Here is a 16,262-nt window from a genome sequence, read left to right as displayed (position 1 = left end):
TAATGATAATCAGGCCACAAGTTTGTAGGGCAGCATGGTGACAACAAAATGCCAGCTTGTTTTCCCTCAAACGAGTGCTGTATTGTAACGGAGATCAAAAGCAAATACTGCCCTCTGTACTGCACTGGCCTGTCTATACATTTGGGCCATTTCTGGAAGAAGTGACACCTGAAGAAAAGCTTGGAAGCAAGTTGTACAGAGCACCCCAGCCCCTCCAATAAAACCCTCACCTTACCAGCAGAAACCTATCTGGAAGCAGATGCTAGAGATAACAGAGTATTTGATCCAATTAACTTGCTGATAACCCAAAGCAAGCCTCCCTTTGCTTCCACCCTAGATTCCCTATGTTTCTTATGTGCACAGGGGAAAAGGGATTTCCTAAGTATAGGAGAAAGCTTCCTACACCTCAGTGGCAATGTTTTCCATTCCAAAGATTAACAGATTCGCTTAATGCTCCTGATTTTACCACACAGGCCACAGCTTTCTCTCATCACAAAACAAATAACAGAGAACAGATGCGTACACCCTACACAGGCTTGACAGAAAAAGCCAAAGGAATGGAAAACAACATGGAACTGTTTCACTGATGCCTAAAGGGAAACGGAAGCTGTTCACCTGTACAATCTGCTAAAGAAGTGGTTAAAAAAATAAAAATAGGGCACTGCTAATCTCTTTTCATAAGCGCTTTTCCCACATCAGATTCAGGTTTATAAGACCCTTATAACTGTGAAAAAAACACTCATTCCTCACTACTTGGCAGTATTTGGGAAGATCGCTGTTCGCTTTCTCCATCGACATCACTGCTGCAATAGAGAACACACTTCTTTTCCCCCAGTTTCTACCATTTTAGGTTCTCTTTCCTACTAATTAACTTAAGTGCATTTGCCTCCGCTGTTCCTGGCGTGCAGCAACATGACACTGACTGGCATGGCTCTAGACAATTCTCTGCTTCCCACAGACCTGCACTGAAACCACTGAGTTCTGTCAACTTTGCAGCTCCCCACGAGCAGAGCTCCATGCAACAGCACAGCAGCGGTGCCCTATTTGCACGCGCAGGAAGATGACTGTGCATCCCGTCACACTGCAGGTTATCTTCACAGCCATCACCGGGGCCACAAACTGAGCTCTCCTGGCACGTTCTTAATGTCCTTCAAGGCTTAGTGGCGAGTTACACAACCCATTGCTGTGCAATTTCCATTCATCCAAGGATGAGCCTTCTGATTACAGAAACCAGATAAAGTTGTGCAAAGACGTCATTTGTATCAAGTTTCCTCCACCACTGATTTTTTTGCTTAGATTTAGATCAGAAGAGCCTTAAAAACCACTCCCCAGGACGTGACCCTGGGGGTTATATGCTAGCTGCAGCTGCATGTAGCCGTGCTCCCCGCTGTTAACTTTATTAATTAAGAGTTTGCATTCCTCCCTTCTGCGTTTGCAGAAACAGCACTTAAATTTTGGGCGACTGCTTGGCGCTCTGCAGACATTTGGCTTTCAGATCACAAAGCACGGATTGCTTCGTGCAACGCTTAAAAACAAAGCGATTCCTTGTTCCCTCCGCCTGTTCTGTGCCACGATTTCTGAATGGATTACATGAGAGACAGGGAGGGGGAAAAAAAACCACCACACACACACACAGAAAAGAGGAAGTTGTGCTTTTGGACCGCCACAGCGGAGCGCACGCTTTGCAGAAGGGGTGTAGTTGCAGCAACAATTTAAGGTTTCGATGATCTTAACGCGGATTTCAAAACAAAGCACCTCCCTCCTTCGCGTGGCAGCAGCCCTGCGAGACGGGACGTCGGATGGAAAAGACGGCGCTCGTTATCCCCAGCCTCCCGCCGCGCCGCTCCGCGCCTAACGCAAAGTTGCGGATAAGCGCGGTCGGGACGCGGGCACGTCCTCGCACGGCGCTGTCACTGCCACGGAGCCCCGACCGAGCCGGGGAAGGACGGAGCCCCGCGCACGACGCCCCGCTCCCTCCCTCCTTCTTTCCCTCCCTGCCTCCAGCCGCCGCCGCGGCCGGACGGGGCGGCGCTGCCGGGACCGGCGCCCGCTCGGCGGCGCCCGCTCCTCCCCCGTGGGCGCTCACCAGGGGTCGAACTCGTGGATGATGCTCTCGAAGCGGATGACGGCGAAGAGGCGCGAGCTGAAGCCGGCCAGCCAGGCCAGGAAGAGGATGGTGAAGGAGAGCAGCGACTGCCAGCCCGCCGGCTGCGACAGGCCCCCCGACAGGCCGCCCCCCGGCCCGCCGCGGCTGTTGAGCGGCGCCACGGAGTTGGCGGCGGCGCCGGGCTTGTGCTTGCTGTCGGGGGCCGAGTGCTCCGCCATGTTGCGCCCGGGGCTCCCTCGCAGCCGCTCCGCCCGGCGCGCGCGGGGAGGAGGGAGGGGCGGGGGAAGGGAAGGGCGGGGGGAGGGAGGGAAGGGGCAGAGCCAGCCCGCTGCCGCCGCGCTCCTCGCGGGCCGCCCGCCGCTACCGCCTCGCCTAGCAGAGCTCTGCCTCCCGCCGCCGCCCTCGGCAGCCCAGGGGCGGGCGGTGACGAGGGAGCGGGGAGGGGCGGAGGGCGCGCGGCCGCCGCCGGAGCGGTGCTAAGGGCTCGCGCGTGCGCGTGAGCTCAGGGGGCGGTCGCGCGCGAGCTGGCGTCCGGCGACTCGCGGGCGGTTTGACATTGCCGCCCTCCGGCGCGGGAGGAGCCACGGGGGTGGGGCGGGGCTGCGGGAGAAGGCGGGGACCGGGAGGAGGGACTGGCCAATCGCCACGGTCGTCCTGATAACCGGAACTCGGTGACGGCCTGTCACGGAGCGACAGGTATTTAAAAGAGGCGGGGCGAGGCCCGGCGGCCAATCGGAGTGACGAAGGGGAAGGCGTGGCAGCGCGCGCGGAGGGGAGACGACTCTCGTCGCCGGGCATTGGCGGGTCAGGAAAGGGAGGGTGCTGAGTGGCGGCACTGTGATCCAATGGGAGCGGCGCGGCGCCGCGCGGGTCAAAGCGGGAGAGGAGTGTCGCCGGCGGCGGCGGCGCTGCAGCGCGCGTGGGCCGATGCGGCTCCTGGCGTCCCGTGCGGCCTCGTCGCGGGGGCTGCCGGGAGCCGCAGTTCGCGGCGCGCGTGTGGTGTGAGGGGAGCTGCGGTTGCCGCTGCTTGTGCGGCCGTGACGGCCCCTGCGGGGTGCTGGGGCACTGTCCCCGCTACTGGCTGTGTGGTGCGGCTTTCCCCAGAGAGCCCCTGGGGCTCGTCGCCCTCCTCTGAGGGAGCCCTAGGGTAGCGCTAAGGGCTGTTCGGCCGTCCCCGAGTGCTTCTGCTTGGCTTTCGAGGTACGAGCTTCCACTGTGATGCTCCTCCTCGGGGCTCGCGTTCCTCTGAGCCATTTGTTTCAGCTGTTTAATTACCGCCGTGCCAGGGCAGGTAGGAGAGGGAGCTGCGGAAGAGGCTGGCCCCGGGCTGCGGATTGAAACCGCCGTGCTGGTACCCTTCCCTCAGCCCTTATTCGTGCCCAGCTGTGACTTACTCACCTGGTTTGAAGGCAGGGCTGCTGCGAGGCAGTTGTGTGCCTGTTGTGAGATGTAGGTTGCTCCAAAAGTAAAGCCTCCTGTTTATCTCCATGGGAGCTGCAGCAGATACAAAGGGCTCAGTAACACTATGTGATAGAGCAACTTCTCAGCTCCAAAACGTTATTTTTCAACACGATCACCTCCATTAGCTGTGTACTTTCACCAGCAATGAACAAGGAGCCTAAACATTGCACTTGTGAAAATCTGCACCATCATCCACTGTCAGCACTGCTAAAATAACACCCACTGCCTCGCTGTGCCCACATCCACTGCTTGGACCTCGTAATGTTGCTCCTTGTCACTCCTGACTTCCATGTCAGACGCCGTTCTGTCAGGCTGCCCCTCTGCTGCCATCTGTCACATGACAACAACATGGAATGGAATATTGGTGGGAAGGTTCAACCTCTACTGCCATCCCACCAACATCTGCCTCTGACATTGTGAGCCAACATCATAAACATCATAAAACAGGAGGCATTACTTTTGGGGCAGTCCTCGTATGAGGTTTAAGAAAACTTCCATAAAATTATGAGGTTCAATTTTGCTGAATCTGGCTCTTAAAAAGCTGTACATGTTGTATTTTTTTCTTAATACATTGTTCTTTTCTACTCTAGTTAAAATAGGTCAATAATACATTCAAGAGAAATTAAGTTAGACATTTGCCCCTTTACTAGCGTCGTCTGTGAGGGTTTTTAATGAGCTGCCCAATTGGCATTTCGAGTGAAAGATTTTTTTTTCCTTAATTGGGTCATGAACGAGGAGCAAAGGTGGCTAGAAATTTGCAGCTATCCTTTGTTTTCTCAAATGCATTGACTGATTGTACGACAGGCTCAGCCCTGGTCTGCTGTTCTGAAATGACTTGTGGTATTTCCAGTCTCACAGTTGGATCCTGTCTTTGGTAACAGCAATTCGAGGTTAATGATGCAGTAGGGCAGCAACTCTACGTGGTGCTGTATGTAGAATACCTTTGTCTTTTCTTCCCCTGCACCCAAGAGTCTGGGTACTAAGAAGGCAAAATTGACTGATGATGCACTGAAAAAAAATTGCATACCAGAACTTTTTGTGCAGAATTTATCATCAGTGTTAACTTTCCTTGATTAAGAATCTGCTTTATTTAAAAATCATTGTGGAATGTGGTATGGATGAAGTTACATGGCATTCACTTTAAATTTCATTGCTATAACTTTTAACTTCCAGCAGGGAGCTTATATCATTTTGACTATACTGACAATTTTTTTGAGCGTAGACAAGCTCAGACAGAACTTGATTTATTTGAATGCTGACTAATGGTAAAGTGTTTCTTTGTCCTTGGTAACAAACAGTATTGTTGCCTATTCATTTTCAAACTGTTCAAAAGTCTGTACATGAGAGTGTGGGTAACAAAATTTAGTGGTAGCAAAAGCACAGTTCTAGTACAAGCTTTTATTAATGTTTCTATAAATACATTGTCAAAATTTTGTGTGAAATAAGGTTTAGTAGTGTTATAGTACATCTGATTAAAGAGTTGCACTCAAATGAAAACTCGTAGTCATACAGCTGGATGGTTTTGACACTATGCTGCCATAACTAAAATGGAAAACACTTTTTTGGAGGAGATGCAAAGCATGTCTACTGAATAACTGCATTCCACCCCTGCTTGAAATTTGTCCTTCCCCGTTGCCCTGTGACATGATGGAGCTATTGGAGCAGATCCAGAGGAGGTCTGAAAAGATGACCAGAGGGCTGGAGGACCCCTCCTATGAAGAAAGGCTGAGGGAGCTGGGGCTGTTCAGCCTGGTGAAGAGAAGGCTGTGGGGAGACCTCATTGCAGCCTTTCAGTATTTGAAGGGAGCTTATAAGCGGGAGGAGGATCAACTTTTTACACAGTGTAATAGTGACAGGACAAGAGGGAATGTCTTTAAATTAAAAGAGGGGAAGTTTAGATTAGAGATCAGGAAGAAATTCTTTACTCAGAGGGAACAGGCTGCCCAGAGCAGCTGTGGTGCCCCATCCCTGGAGCACTCAAGGCCAGTTTGGTTGGGGTCCTGGGCAGCCTGAGCTGGTGGGTGGCAGCCCTGCCCATGGCAGGAGGTTGGAACTGGGTGGGCTTTAAAGTCCATTCCAACCTAAGCCATTCTATTATTCTCTATCTTTTTTTTTTTCCCTCTCCCTTATTCTTGTGTTCTTTTTTCTTTGTTTTAGGGTAATTTGGTTTAACTTGTTCCACTGTGTCTGGTGGCGTTTTCTTTGAAAACAAAATAACCATGAAAGTGTCCAAATTAATGGTTGAGGTGTTGACTTTGCATGTTGATTATGAACCATTTTGCATACAGAAAATCAGTTCCCTATTCTAAGCATGTAAAATAATATCCAAATGCCTAAAGAGTGGGGGGTTGGGGGGGGGAGGGAGGGATGGTGGAATCTCATTTATTTTTCAAGCTTCCTCAATAATGGAACTGTTAGGAGGGTAATGCCAAGTGTGGAGGTTGTGTTACAACCGTACAAACTGAAGCATCTTGAAAGTTGTAGATCTGTGTACCGGAAAGTATCATATGAGAGCTCCTCATCCCTCAACACGGCTACCACGTGTCACTGACATGCATCCTGCTGTTGTAAGGACGTCAGACAGAATTAAGACAGAAGAAACCAAACACATCCATGTAATAAATTATTAATCAGAAATACAAACTCGTGGTTGGAGGGCACAATTCATGCCTTTTGCCAAACTTTATTGGCAACAGTTCTGCAGTGTTCATTAACAGAAGTAGGTGGCTTAGTTTAGAAAGCCATAGATAGCAGGTTTAAGGTAATAAGCAAATCTTAAACAGTCCTTGCAACTTTTTGGTCCTTTGGATGAGCAAGTTAGTAAGTTTAGTGTTAAGATTTTGAAGATGGCTTTATAAGCTAATGAAATAATACTTCCTGAAATGTAGAGCAGAGCATCACTCAGCATGCTGGAAGATGCCTGATTCCACTGAGCACATCACTGAAATCCCTGGACAGTCGTTGTTTAAAAATGTATGGTAGGGTTTAAATGAAGGAAAACACAATACCGTTGCATAATAATTATCCTTGAGAACCTGAACTTTAATGCATTTAAAAATAGCTATATATTAGTCTCTGCATTAGATAAAATGTCATGAAATTAAAATAATTTTAAAAATCAGTTTATTGAAGCAGGTGCGACCTTTTGTGAACACATGCAAATCACTTTAGCTAGTTATAAACTGGCACAAGATTGTCTGCAAAGAGCTTTGCACCTGTGTTAATGAGTTTTTTAATTGATTTGAATTAAACTGGCACAACTGTTGTGTTTAGACAAGGCCTTAACCTAGCAGTTAATTCGGTAATAACAGTAGAAACTGGCTTGACTTATTTCTGACAGTGTTCTGCTGTGATTTCCCCCTTTCCAAGAATTCAGACACAAGTTGCTGTTCTTTCTCTGCTCTCCTGTCTTTAATTTCCCTCCGTAGTGTCCCTTTCTTCTGACCTGCACAGTGATAAAGGTTGCTGCAGTTTGCACAGACTTCTCAGGAATCATGAAGAGGAATGGCAAGACTCAATGCATCCTTTCTCTCCCTAGGCAGCCCCTGGCATACTCTGGTGCCAATACCTGTTGTATCAACCTTGTCTTTACTTCTTCAGGGAGAAATGGGACTTTTCCTCCTGGCAGGCTGCTACCAGCTCTGCAAAATCCCCAGCCCTTCTTAGAATAACTGAAGCAACATTTTGGGCTTTTTTTATTATTATTATTATTTTTATTTATTTTAGAAGAAGACAAACAAAACAATTGGCAAAACCCCCCCCAAAACTCATGAAAACCACATGCAGTATTTTTTATGTTTATATTCTTACCTGCATGCAAGTGCTGCACAATAGAAAACCAGTGGACTTCTGAAGAACCTTTCCGAAGTGTTGTTTTGTTATTTCTAGCATTTGCATGCACGCTTCACCAGATCTTGGTTGTTCTTGGCAAATGCTGCAACAAAATGTTTTTGCAAAATGTTCATTTTATCCTTTCTACAAAGAAGTAATATGTTGCTTTCGGTTGAGAAGTGTTGGAAAAAAAAAAAAAAAAGCCATTTTCTCCAGGGATATCCTGAGTGGCCTTGTCAGACAGTAGAATGGTGATGCTTAGCATGTAAATTCTAAGTCCCCAGAAATTGTAGATACTGGATCTCATTAATATATCATGTTGGAACAGCAGAACTGCTCAGGGACCCAGCTGGAGAGAAAAGCTAGCCCCTGGGGAATGCAGTGAGAGTTATGTCCATTTTAAATGTATGGGATCTGGGACTGCTTAGTTGTCGTTAATGTGAATTTCCTCACTATATTGAAGTGAGGACAAGGGCAGAATACAGGAAAGAGGCATTCTGCTTTTAGCTGTTACGCCAGCTGCATATTACAGCATCAGAATAAGATGTGTGGAAACATAGCAAAGAAAAGAGGAAAGGAAAGGAAAGAAAGAAGGTTTTATTTATGTCGTCACTTGAAGCCTATTTTTGCCTGTAGGATTTTGACCACCCTTTAGTAGTATTTTTCTTCCTTGCCTCCCTTCCCAGAACGTACCACACTATTGCTGATTGGAATTGAATGTAGGGGAAGAGGAAGGAGGTATTTGCATTTTGTCTGTAAACTGCTACTGTATTTCATCTAAGTTTAACTCTTCTGATTTTATTTTGGCCAATAAATTTGTGAAATTTATTTTAGGTTGGAAAATTTGACTGTGTTAAATGTATTGTTTTCAGCGCATTAGTACTTCAGCAGGGGAAAAAAAAAAAAGGGAGGAAAGATTATGTAGCACAGTATCAGCAAAGAATTCCCCATGCCTGAAAATTTCTCTGTAAGTATTGTGCAGTATATTTCCATAATTGGGTTTGTAGTCTAAATGTGCCTAGCCTTGAGGAAAGAAGTTATTTTACAATGGATTGTTTCTATTGCTTTTCTGTTGTTAGCATTTGAGACTAGTCATTATCTTCCTTTCTATTTTCTACACTGCTTGTAGATATTCTTCTAGTTAACTGCTGCATTAATAACTGCATCAGGATTGCAAAAGAATTTAAATGATTTTGTTGTGGAATGGACTGTGCCAAAACTCACAATGCATTACAGAACAGGAGCTTATGTGTGCTTTGGGAGAGGGTAATTTCAACCCATCCTCACATGCAGATCAGAAGGACTCCATCAAGAAGAAAATGCAGCAGTGACCAATTTATGGATTTATATGACTTGGTTTTTTTGGCTGCTGCAATGGCATCAAGAGATTTGACCTCTTCAGAAGTGCAAAAACTGCTGTGTTGCAGAAAGGTTACTAAGAGGACAGAAGCAGACTGAAGATTACGTTCTGTGATATTTAATCTGTTGGTCTTCAGTTATTACTGCAGGAATCTTTTCATCGATGACTGTAGCACTTGCATCCCAGATTTATTGTTATCCAGTTAAATTCATGACATGGATTTTTTTTAATTTTTTTTTTAGTTATACATCTATTTGGAACAATACATCTTAATGTTTAAAAACCTATCTTGAGGAAACTGATCTCACAATAATTGATCCCTACTGCTCAACTCCTTTTGCGTTCCTTCTTTAACTATTTGTACTTTCTAGATCTTAGGATACTGAAATCCCTATTGGTAGTTTGTGTTAGTTGTTGATATGTTCTCCCAGACTTAAAAGCCCAACTAGTGTTTCGAATTACTTTCATAGAAGACAATTTACAAGTTTCAGAGGAAAGCAACCATGAAGCTGAAGCAAAAAAAGATGCTTTCTGTTTTGGCTGTATAAGAAGTGATGTTGCAAAAACGGAACCGGAGGACAAGTTCTTCTGCCAAAGCACCCAAGTCCCTGTTCAAGTTGAGGACAGCACTTTGTGCTCAGATTGTTTCTCTCTATATATTCATATAGCAAGCAATTCAAAGCATGGGTTATGTTACTTAAAGATATATCCATTACATTCTCCATCACTGGTCCCTTTGGATCATGTTTAATGTTACAGTGAACTCCATTCGTTGCCAGTGCTCCAGAATGAGTTTGTCCAAGCTTACAGTCCCTTTGGGGAGTACCAGCACTGGTGCAGCCTTATCTGTTGACCACAGTCCATCTTTTCAGAGGTATATCTGTACCTGCCTTACTCATGGGCCACTTCAGGGTGCACTTGTTTCAGTGTGAACTTATCTGTGGGCCACAATCCCTTCAGGGATGTGCCAGTTTCAGCATCCACAGCCACAGATGCTTTGAGATGTACCTGCTCTGGTGTAGACTTATCCCCAGTCACAGATGCTGTGAGGCGTACCTGCTCTCTCATGGATTTATCCACAGCTCTCAGACCCTTTGACTCAGCTTCTCAATGCAGTTGCAGTCTGTCCAATGCGGCAGCACAGGACCAGCAGCCATGCCTTGGCCATTACCAGATGCCACATACATGGCCAGGGAAATGTCTCAGTCACATCAGAGTAAGACAAGAAGTAAAGCCCCCTGCAAGCACCAGACTAATATATATTAAAGTGAGTGAGCCCCATGGCAGGCCCAGGAACCTGTCAATTAGCAGCAGAACAACTATAAATCCAATCTAGTGTGCTCCGATGAAGTCTGTTCTGGTCTTAAGCTCCTTCAGCCCCACATTAGGTACCAAAAAAAGGCTTTGATGGTTTAATCCTGGTATGCAGAGAAGCCCCAGGCAGGCACTCACTCACTCAGTCCTTCCAATGTGAGGGGAGGGAGAATTGGGAGGGTAAGCTTGCAAGCGTGTGGTTTTAAGTGAAGGCAGTCTCAAGGGTAAAGGAAAAGCTGCATGTGCAAGCAAAGCAAAATGAAGAATTCATTCACTACTCCCTATCAGCAGGCAGATGTTTGGCTGTTTCCAGGAAAGCAGAGCTTCTTCATGCATAACGGTTGCTTGGGAAGACAAATGCCATAACTCCAAACATCCCCCTCCTGTCTCACACCTCCTTTCATCCAGCTTGTATTGCTGAGCAAAGCATCACATGGTGTGAAATATCACTCTGGTCAGCTGGGGTCAGCTCTCCTGGCTGTGTCCCTTCCCAGGGCTTTGTGCACCCGCAACCTGCTCACAAGCAGGGTGGGGTGACAAACAGAAAAGACCTTGATGCGGGATGAGCACTGGTCAGCAGTAACTAAATCATAGCTGCCTTCTCAGCACTGTTTTTCATCACAAACCCAAAATAAAGCACTATAGTAGGTACCATGAAGAAAATTAATCCTATCCCAGCCAAAACCAGCACACAAATATATAAAATCAACGTCTTTTCTCCCGTCCACTTTGAATGTGTCCTCGTATTTCTTAGAACAGTGGAGTTTTAATGATGACTATTAGGAGCTGTTGCTGTAGCAGCAGAAAGGGTAGTCAGACTTTGTTTTGGTTATCTTTATTACAATTTAAATTTAATCAATCTCAATGTGATTGCACTGGGAAAAAACAAAGCTGTAAGTGTCGCAGGATCTTCCCCAGGCAGTCATTAAGGAACAAAGGTGAAATCTGGGAGCTATGTTGTTACATCTGACTGTATTTCCATACTTTGTAGAAGCTGTCGTCTAAGAAAGCGCCTCTGGTTTTCTGGTATGTTAGCTTTGGCTGGCAGCTAAAATTCCACCCAGATGTTAACCCTCAGGGCAGGATGGGGGAAGAAAAGAGGAAAAAGAGGAAGGAAAAAACTTAGGAGTGGAGGTAAAGACAGGGAGATTGCTTACCAATTACTGTAATGGGCAAAGCAGAGTTGACTCGGATTAAGAACTGCAAGGAATGTCTGTTCTGCCATGGAACTGCTCTTCCTCTGAGCTTGATGTTCCCTCTGCTGTTTGTAGCTCACTCCCTCTTCTCTCTAGCTGGTATTTTCTGCTCTTTCCTATATATATTTTCATTTCTTGGATATTTCTTCATAGATATGCCACCATCTTGACTGCTGGGCTCAGCTTTCGCCTGCATTTGGATGTATTGTGGAGCTGTCTGGAACCATCTGGGCCCAGCACATGGCAGCCCCATGCTTCTTCCCACAGAAGCTGCCCCTGGAGTCTCCCACGACCAAAACCTTGCTGTGTACATCGAGTACTGGTTTCCACGTCAAGCTGCATACGGAAGGCAAACCAGCCTGTATGCATCTTGATATCTATTTGCTGATTCTCAGAAATTCTCTGCTCAAATTTCTTTCAAATATATACTGTCCTTGTTTAAGGAGCATCACATGTTTAACATTACGCTTAAAAGTTGTAAGTCTTTATGGATTCAGACCACCTTTTAAAGGAACTCATTTGTTGGTATCAGAGAACGTATGGGAACTGCTGAATCACGGCCTGAACCTCTGATTGACCACCTGAGGCGAGCACTGAATCAATCAATCAGAGGTTCACCTGGGAGCACAGGTGAAGGCAATTCTCCTGCCCTATTGGAAGGGGTGGAGCATGGCTGTGCCTGTCCTAGACCCATTTAAGAGCTGACTATGACTGGAGAAGGTTTTCTTGTGGAGATTACTCTTCTTGGAGTTTTCTCAGCAAGCCCAGGATAAGGGTAAGCTTCTCCTCCATTCTTCTTTATCATGATAGCCTATTTAGCCTAACTTTCCTGTATATTTCTTATTTATAACGTCTGTATATTCATTGATTATACAGAGAATAAGCTCAAAAATTTCTATGTTGAAAAACTCCCCCTTTTTTTTTTTTTTATAAATCTTGACATACAAGGTTCTTTAATTTGCTGAATTGCTTCTGCTTGTATCTCCTTCATGTGACTTCTACTTCTATCAGAGATACACTCCATGGTTTTTATTGCAGGCAGATGGTAAGATTTGTGTGGAAATCATAGGCGGTTTTTATTGAGCTGTTAATTACTGACATTCACATTATTAGGAGTGGTAATCTTTTCTTATTTCTGCAACATTTACCCTTCTTCTGGAGAGAGAAGGGACATGTTTTAGTCTGTGACTTTCTTGTTTTCTTCTTCAATTCAAACTGTGTTAAATAACAACAAGGAGGAGACTGTTCAAATGCTCTTTCAATGGCATTAAAGTAATTTTGTCAGGCTTGGGAAAATGCAGTGTCATTTCATTGTAGTACCTCTGCTCTTCTGTGCCCTGTTGCTTAGTGTGCACTGTCCTAACCTGAACTGTCAAGTAAAAGTTTGATGTGGCTTCTTCTAAAGTGGTGGGAGAAAACTGCCATTAATACAGTCACTACTGGTTCTCATGGGCAGAATCTAGGAAAGCTGTGAATATTAAGTGCAAAGACTGACTATCTCTTTCTTAATGCTCTGTTTTAGTTGGGATAGAAATACGCTTCCAAAGATCAGGCAGATCCTCCAGAGTATTATAAGTACTGTCTGTCAGCATAATACAATTATGTTTTGGAGTTCTATGGAGACTCCTAAAAATTCAGAAACACAAGGTCAAACCCTGAGTGCTTTTAGGTGTTCACTCCCAAATCGTATTAATTTATGATAGCAAGAAGTTGTCTCTATATCTGTCACATAGTAGAAAAATCTGAAGTACCGCAGATCCTCGGTAGGATTAAAAAAATGAAATATCAATATTTTAGTTCCTCTGTTTCCATATTCTATTATCTTTTTGTTCATAAAGCCAATGCCATGGCACTTAGATTCTTGGTAAGAGGGCAACCCTATTCAGATTCCTAAGCACCAATGCAAGATAGGTCTGTAAGAAATGTGTATAGTAAGATTTCCTTTCCTTCAGAATGAGAGATATACCATAATCATAATTTGTTCTACCCATCCTTGCCTGAGAAACAAATACCTCTCAATGCAGGTTTTTAATGTGATAATTAAACATTTCTGCATTTTATCTTAAGTTCATTTTGGAAGCAGTGCTGTCATCATTCCTAACCATTGCTTTTTATTAACTGTTGGGAAGCCACCCTATTGCATATTGGGAGATTAACTGTAATTAGATTCCATCTCACTGAAACACTGCTATGTAAACCACTTCACCTCCTGTTTAATTGAGAAACTGAATGTGGAGAGACTTTATGTTAACAAGGAAAGAATGAATATTTAAATTGGCCAGAACGGTATTATGGCTCTTCTGGGCCTTTTAAGTACATAGTTATTGGCATTACCTCTTTTCCTATGCTTACGTAGTCCTTATTTTCAGGTTGCCTGAAGCTTGAGAAATGCTTTGGAGTTATAAATAATATATGGGTAGCAAAGTTGAGATGTCAGGTGTTCAAAACAAGCCCATCAGCATATGTACATTGTGAACAAATAAACACTGGGTTTCTGCCTGTGTGTCTGGCCAGTTTTGAATCTGTGGAAAATGTCCATTTGTTATGCTAAACATATTTGTGGCAGAGCTTTTTCCCATTGCAGGGGTGGAGTCACAGGGTTCAGCTCCTTTGGTGGCAGTGTTGTTGTTTACAGATTCCAAAATGTGATCTGTGGAGCTCCATCCTAGGTTTCTTTAGGGAGTTTGCAGAAGGAAGCCTTAAATCAATGACCTTAGATTGACTATGGAAACCTCTTGAAGTACCTCTTCACAAGGAAACTCTTTGAGGTGTAAATTTGAAAAGGAGGGAAAATAAGTATTTTGTTGCAGTGTTTATACTGTTGCTTTTCTGCAGGTCATCTACTGTGAGCAAAGAGCTGCCCCAGTCCTGTCTGCTGGTAAATAAAGTTTACGCATTGACTCAAAGAACTGTAAGGATGCCACAGTGTATTTTACCTTTTAGACACTATTTGTTTTGAATATCAACCCCTAAAGCTGACAAAATCTAGATTTCCTAGGGTAACAGTACTGCAGACTGACAGGTACTTCTGTACATACACCATTAACATTAAATAGTCCTAAGTTTCTTGCACTTCAGCTGTGTTGCAGGGGTACCAACTGCTATACCAGAAGCAGAAGGGAAGAAAAGAGGGGCAATAATTGTGGAGTACTTCAGTTCTAGAGAAACTCAACCAGTGTTTTAAATCCTTATCTCTTATTCTGTGACTATGGTGGAGGGAAGAGAAAATTGCTTGTACCTTAAGAAGCACACACTAAATCCTAATGAGTGGGAGCATTCTTGATGCCTAGCTACCTGGTTAATTTCAGCAACTCGCCTCCAGTAATATAATTAAGCATTTCTTGCTGTGAATTTTCACATTTTTTTGTAGATGGAGTTACTTGGACTGAATCACTGATAGAAGACTGAGGCTATGAGAGGAGACAGTCTGTGGATTTTCCTGTTAAGGTTTCCATCTAGGTGAAGTGAAGAGCTGGCAGAGCACACTTAGAGTGATCTGTTAGGCTTGTTTCTCTTATGTCACGTTCTCTCAGGAAGCCAGAAGGATGACTATTAACTAGAAAGCTCTATACAGTCTTCTAAGTATGTTTTAAATCTCACTTTTCTACGAAAAATTAACAGAAGAGCTGTGATAAATAAATAAAATACGTTGCTGTGCTCTCTCTAGAGATCAGGTTGCTTTGATTGTTTGAAGTTTGATTTTATGTCTGGATATGATAAAGGAGATAGATTTGAGGATTTTGTCTAGCAGTGGCTGAGATGAGGATGTCCATACAGATTTGGGGTGATGGGAGGAAGGTTGCTTGCAGGTTGGAAATCTTTTTGTAAGATCCGCTTTCATATTATCTCTTTTGGCATGTTTTACTTGAAATCTGTCACTTAAAATTTTTTGAAATATACGAGCCTTGAGTTCAGCACTTAAGCTAAGTATTTCACTGTAAGCATGTGTGTAAGCCTCCATTAAAGTGCATAGAGCAACTTTATGCTGAAGTGTTTTGCTGGGTCAAGTCCCTAGATAGTTCAATGTAAATGAATATGCATCTTGAAATGAGCATTGTTCCCAGATTTGGTGAAAGTATTTTTGCTTTCTAGATGTATGTAAATCTTAGTATAAATCTCCATTGAATGCAGTTCTGATATAAATCTGCACTTCAGCAAACCAGATACAGGAAGCATACCACAAATATTTCCCCCTCTCTCCCTCCCTTCCCCCAAGTTGCATTTGATGAGCGAATGATTGCTATATATTGATGCTACTATTTTATTAAGAATTTATAAAATACTTGAGCAGAAGATACCTCTCTTTTCAACAGCCTAAAGGCTGGATTTGTGCACTGTTCCATGCTGTTATATAAGGGAAGAGACAGCACAAGACATCACCTGCCTTCCTACTCCAACCCTGCATAATGCCAGTCATTGTGCTAAGAAACTCTATTATCGCTCTGCAAATAGGATTAAGCCACTGTTGTCAGTAAGAGTTATTCATAGTTTTGAAAGAATCAGCCCACAGAAGTGGATATCAGATTCTTATTTTTGGTGATGGGGGTGTACCTTGAGTGTGAGGAACCCGAAGTTCCTCAAAACCTTGCTGGCTGTGCTCAGGAGTAACTACTAGGAGTAACCTGTACGTAGCCTGGTTGCTCTGTCTGGCCTATAGGAAAGACTGTGTAGTTCCACAATATGGCTTTTCTATTCCTTATGGAAAGCAGAGAGCAATTGCTGGGATAATGTATCACTACAGGGTCATCTGCTGCTTACTGCTGTAAGGGGTGTGTAGTGGGGTTATGCACTGCATTAGCTGCCAGTGTTTCTCAGGAAGGATTTGCATTTGGGCTCCCAAGAGCACCTTGGTCTGCACAGCTTGTTGAAGCAGGTGTCAGTAACTGAGGCCCCATCTTCATTCATTTTCTTTCTTTTGGACTGTAGGTGCCCTGAATTCAGCCCAGAACAGCTTTCTTGTAAGGTAAAGGTACAACTCAGGGTGACAGTATTA

The 16,262-nt window shown here is 44.5% G+C and overlaps 2 protein-coding genes across 3 annotated transcripts in view; one reads left to right on the top strand and one right to left on the bottom strand.

The window, feature by feature from the left end:
- Positions 1 to 2,554, bottom strand: part of STT3B (STT3 oligosaccharyltransferase complex catalytic subunit B) — a 50,221-nt gene extending 47,667 nt beyond the window's left edge. The window contains exon 1 of the mRNA XM_010712893.3: positions 2,087 to 2,554. Within this exon, the coding sequence (XP_010711195.2) occupies positions 2,087 to 2,325 (239 nt within the window). The 5' untranslated portion in view covers positions 2,326 to 2,554. The remainder of the gene's footprint in view (positions 1 to 2,086) is intronic.
- Positions 2,555 to 2,708: 154 nt separating this feature from the next.
- Positions 2,709 to 16,262, top strand: part of GADL1 (GAD like acidic amino acid decarboxylase 1) — a 246,357-nt gene continuing 232,803 nt past the window's right edge. For both annotated transcript variants that reach the window (XM_085226413.1, XM_085226412.1), the window contains exon 1: positions 2,709 to 3,307. The gene's annotated coding sequence lies outside the window, so the exon portion shown is untranslated. The remainder of the gene's footprint in view (positions 3,308 to 16,262) is intronic.

The sequence above is a fragment of the Meleagris gallopavo genome, chromosome 6 (assembly GCF_905368555.1).
Source record: "Meleagris gallopavo chromosome 6, MGAL_WU_HG_1.1, whole genome shotgun sequence".
NCBI classification, from domain to species: Eukaryota; Metazoa; Chordata; class Aves; order Galliformes; family Phasianidae; genus Meleagris; species Meleagris gallopavo.
The sequence above is the reverse complement of the archived record's forward strand: the minus strand, read 5'-3'. Positions and strand labels throughout refer to the sequence as shown.